The sequence below is a fragment of the Cebus imitator genome, unplaced genomic scaffold (genome assembly GCF_001604975.1).
Source record: "Cebus imitator isolate Cc_AM_T3 unplaced genomic scaffold, Cebus_imitator-1.0 Scaffold464, whole genome shotgun sequence".
NCBI classification, from domain to species: domain Eukaryota; kingdom Metazoa; phylum Chordata; class Mammalia; order Primates; family Cebidae; genus Cebus; species Cebus imitator.
In genome coordinates this window covers 740,107-744,550 of record NW_016107779.1, presented here as the reverse complement: position 1 = coordinate 744,550, position 4,444 = coordinate 740,107, and the positions used below count along the sequence as shown (strand labels likewise).

At 55.5% G+C, this 4,444-nt stretch overlaps 1 protein-coding gene across 1 annotated transcript in view; it reads right to left on the bottom strand.

The window, feature by feature from the left end:
* Positions 1-208: 208 nt before the first annotated feature.
* The window catches only part of P2RX1 (purinergic receptor P2X 1), an 18,569-nt gene continuing 14,333 nt past the window's right edge, over positions 209-4,444 (bottom strand). Inside the window, exons 8-12 of the mRNA XM_017512193.2 lie at positions 2,790-2,917; positions 1,804-1,894; positions 1,363-1,428; positions 752-853; positions 209-630 (exon numbers count right to left, since the gene is read on the bottom strand). Coding sequence (XP_017367682.1) covers positions 565-630; positions 752-853; positions 1,363-1,428; positions 1,804-1,894; positions 2,790-2,917 — 453 coding nt within the window. The 3' untranslated portion in view covers positions 209-564. The remainder of the gene's footprint in view (positions 631-751; positions 854-1,362; positions 1,429-1,803; positions 1,895-2,789; positions 2,918-4,444) is intronic.

Sequence of the window (4,444 nt, the reverse complement as noted above, 5' to 3'; positions counted from 1 at the left end):
GGAGGTCTGGGCCAGACCCAGGAGCCTGCATGGTCGAAACGTTTCCCAGGGAAGCCCAAGGCCAGGAGGAAACAGGGCTCAAGCAGAGCTGTCTCACAGAACTTTCTTCGATGGTGAAAATGCCCCGAGCCGTCCAATATGGCAGCCACTAGCCACACGTGCCTACTGAGCAGCTGAAACCTGGCTAGTTCAACTGAGGAAGTGAATGCTGTGTTTCATTGATTTTATTTTAGTTTAATTTAGTCACCTATGGTTATCCACTGCCACATTGGAGAGCCCAGAGCTGGAGGAACGGAGGCAGAGGGATGGATCGTGAGGGTCCAGAGAGAGAAATGCGAAGCTAGCGTACAGCTGTGTGGGAGCCTGCCCAGCCCAGCCCTTCCCCCCAGGAGTGGCTGAGACCTGGGCAGGCTCCCTTGGGGGGTGTGGAGTTGGAGCCAGAGCTCAGATTGGCACACATCTCTCCTAGTTTGCACCCTGAGCTTCTGGCAAACTGGTATGTGCCTGGCCAAGAGGGTAGGAGACTTCCTGCGGAGACCCTCTGCCTCAGGAGTCGGGGTGGCATCAGGATACCCGCATGTTTTCCTGCAGGCCCAGGGTGGAGCTGGTGGCGGCGGGGTCACGCTCACCCTGTGTGTGTGGTGCAAGGTTGGGGGACACAAGTCGGTGCTGGGGAAGCAGCTGCCCGCCCCCCGCAACACAGATGCCCGTGCCGGAGGCTCCGAGGGCCGGGCTCAGGGAGCTCCCTCACCTCCGCTGGCCGCATGTCCTCAGCGTACTTGAACTTCTTCTGCTTGTAGTAGTGTCTCTTGGGCAGGATGTGAAGCAGCAGCAGGTCACAGAGGACGGTGGCCTGGGGTCAGGGAAGGGCACGGAGACAGCGTGGGAATCCGGGGGCAGGCACAGAGCCCGCCACATCCCCGCTCAGTCCCTGACGCTGTGGCCTGGCCGGATCCCTCCTCACTGGAGGCCTGTTTCCTGGAGGGTGGATGAGGCCCTGCAGGACTCTCAGGGGACCAAGATAGTTCCACCCCGACAGAATGACAGGGGGGTCTCATTCAGTCGCCAGGCTGGAGTGCAGCAGTGTAATCACAGCTCACTGCGGCCTCAGACTCCTGGCCTCAAAGCCAGCCTCCCACCTTGGCCTCCCAAGGTGCCACGATTGTAGGTACGAGCCACTGTACCCCAGCTCTGGGCCTTGGTTTTCTTAGATCTGCTGTGTGTGGTGGGGTGGGCAGCTGCTGGCCCAGAAATGATAGGCAGTTAGGGTCAAGTTTTGGGGTGAGGGGTGTCTTGCTGCTACTGACTTGTGGAAGAGAAGGGGCCGACACAGCATGGTGACCCGGTGACCCCAGCACTTACCACCCCAAAGATGCCAATCCCAGAGCCGATGGTGGTCATCGTGGGGATAATGTCAAACTTCCCGGCCTGGTGGAAGGACCCAGGGAGAGAAGGGCTACCAGTCGGAAGGGGCCCAGCTGGAAAAGGGACAAGGACACTTCCCACCCTCAGCTGTGAACCGCCCCTGCCTCTGACTCTACATGCACCTACAGCTACTGGTCAGTAGACCTGGGTTTTGACCTTGGCTCTGCCTCCCTGGGCCCAAGGGGACTGTGGGGGAGGCCTGGCCACAGGTTGCAAAGCTCTGTCCTGGACAGCCCCCACGCCCCGTCTGTTATTAGAAGTAAAACTGCAGGATGAACCCATCCAACTTCCGGACGTCTGTAAGTGTAGACGCCCAGAGGTACTCATAGGAGCCAAGAACGTGTCTCAGCTGCCAGCACACTCACGCCGGACGCTCACCTTGCCGTCCACCAGGATGTCAAAGCGAATCCCAAACACCTTGAAGAGGTGACGGTGGTTGGTCCCGTTCTCCACAAAGTGCCTGGCAAACCTTGAGGTGGCAGGAGGGTGATGGAGGGGCCTGTCTTGGGTCTGGATTTCTCAGCGGATCAGGGATGCAGGAGCCTTAGCGGTCACTAAATACAGCCCCATCCCCAGCCCCGGCAGGCTCCCGGGCCTCATTCTGGGAAAGTTGTACCCAGCTCTTGCCCCAACTCCTTGCTTTTGTTTGTTTTCTGAGACTGAGTCTCACTCTGTCACCCAGGGTGAAGTGCAATGGCGCTATCTTGGCTCACTGCAACCTCCGCCTCCCGAGTTCAAGTGATTCTCCTGCCTCGGCCTCCCGAGTAGCTGGGACTACGGGCATGTGCCACCATACCCTGCTAATTTTTGTGTTTTTAGTAGAGACGGGTTTCACCATGTTGGCCAAAATGGTCTCAAACTCCTGACCTCGTGATCCACCTGCCCCAGCCTCCCGAAGTGCTTGGATTACAGGCGTGAGCCACTGCGCCCAGCTGTTTGTTCATTTTAAAGAGATGGGGTCTCATTCTGTCACCCAGCCTGCAGTGCAGTAGTGTAATCACAACTCATGGCAGCCTCAGACTCCTGGTCTCAAAGCCATCCTCCCACCTCAGCCTCCTGAGGTTCCACAATGACAGATATGAGCCACTGTGCCCGACCATTGCCCCAGCTCCTGATGTCAGCAATTTCTCCAGCTAGTCCTGGCTGGGTGAACCTCAAAGGGACTGAGACCCAGGGACAGAGGATTGGAGACTTCAACGTCTCACTCCCTGCTGGCTTTCTACATGGGAGGAAGGCACAGTAGGAGCCGTGCAGACCCCCTGCTCCCCTCTGGGGACGCTTTTTCAGCCACGAAGGGTTGGGGGAGTAGGAGACCCTGCAGGACCACCAGGAAGAATGGCTGGAGTGTGGGGGCTGGCAGACACCTGAAGTTGAAGCCTGGGGAGAGGTTTTTCTCCTCGTATAGCCCATGGAACTCGTAGATGGGTTTGCAGTGTCGCACGTGCCAGTCGAGGTCACAGTGCCAGTCGATGGTGATACCAACCACGCCGCCCTGCCAGGGACACAAGTGGTTAAGAGCTGGGGTTTCAGGATCAAAAATCCCCATCTTGGCTGGGCACGGTGGCTCATGCTTGTAATCCCAGCACTTTGGGAGGCCGAGGCAGGTGGATCACCTGAGGTCAGGAGTTCAAGACCAGCCTGGCCAACATGGTGAAACCCCATCTCTANTTTAAGGAGTTTAACAGAATGCAGTCTCATTAGAGAAAAGTATGAGTGAAGAACTAAAATGGGAGGGAGTTTAAAAAATAGTGAGTAAGCCGGACATGGTGGCTCATGCCTATAATCCCAGCCCTTTGGGAGGCCGAGGCAGGTGGATCACCTGAGGTCAGGAGTTCAAGACCAGCCTGGCCAACATGGTGAAACCCCATCTCTACTAAAAATACAAAAATCAGCAAGGCGTGGTGGCAGCGCCTGTAATCCCAGCTACTTGGGAGGCTGAGGCAGGAAAATTGCTTGAACGCCGAAGGCAAAGGTTGCAGTGAGCCGAGATCACACCACTGCACTCCAGCCTGGGTGACAGAGTGAGACTCCATGTCAAAAAAAAAAAAAAAAAAAAGAACATTTTTTATTTGAAAAAAGACACTGAGAAGCTGTTTTGGGGTAAAGGTCCTATCACCCTCTCCAGCCTTCTAATTACCCTCCACACTGTAGCTTTCTGACCATTTCATTTTTATTTATTTATTTTCAATTTATTTACTTATTCATTTATTTTCACCCTGTCACTCAGGCTGGAGTGCAGGGGCATGATCTCGGCTCACTGCAACCTCCATCCCCGGGTTCAAGCATTTCTCCTGCCTCAGCCTCCCGAGTAGCTGGGATTACAGGCATATGCCACCACACCCAGCTAATTTTTTTTTTTTTTTTAGTAGAGATGGGGTTTCACCATCTTGGCCAGACTGGTCTTGAACTTCTGACCTTGTGATCCACCTGCCTCGGCCTTCCAAAGTGCTCGGATTACAGGCGTGAGCCACTGAGCCCAGCCTGTGAGTGGGGTTTTTTGGTAACATCACAGAAAAGGGACTGATTTTGTCCCTGAATAGGCAACTGCAGGAGCAGGGCTGATAAGGAGCACTGACCTTATCAGTAGCAGCTGGATAGGCCTGCCACATGCTTGGCATCGGGGCATGCCAGGCGCAGCGAGTCAACTCACTGGACCCTAGGGACAACCCCATGAGAACAGCGCCATGATTGCCCCCACTTGATGGGGCAAAAACTCAGCCCCACTGAAGTTTAGAGACTTGTCTGAGTTCCCACTGCTTGTTTGCGGCAGAGCTGGGATTGGAACCCGGTCAGCCAGTTCTGTGCTCATAGGGACCGCTTCTCTGGAGTCGCAGGTGACTGCAAAGATCTCAGGGGCACAGGATTTCTCAGGGCCATAGGCTATAGGATTCGAGCTGATTTTATCTTTTTTTTTTAAGACGGAGTTGCTCTGTCGCCCAGGATGGAGTGCAATGGCGCGATCTCAGCTCACTGCAGCCTCCACCTCCCGGGTTCAAGCGACTCTCCTGCCTCAGCCTCC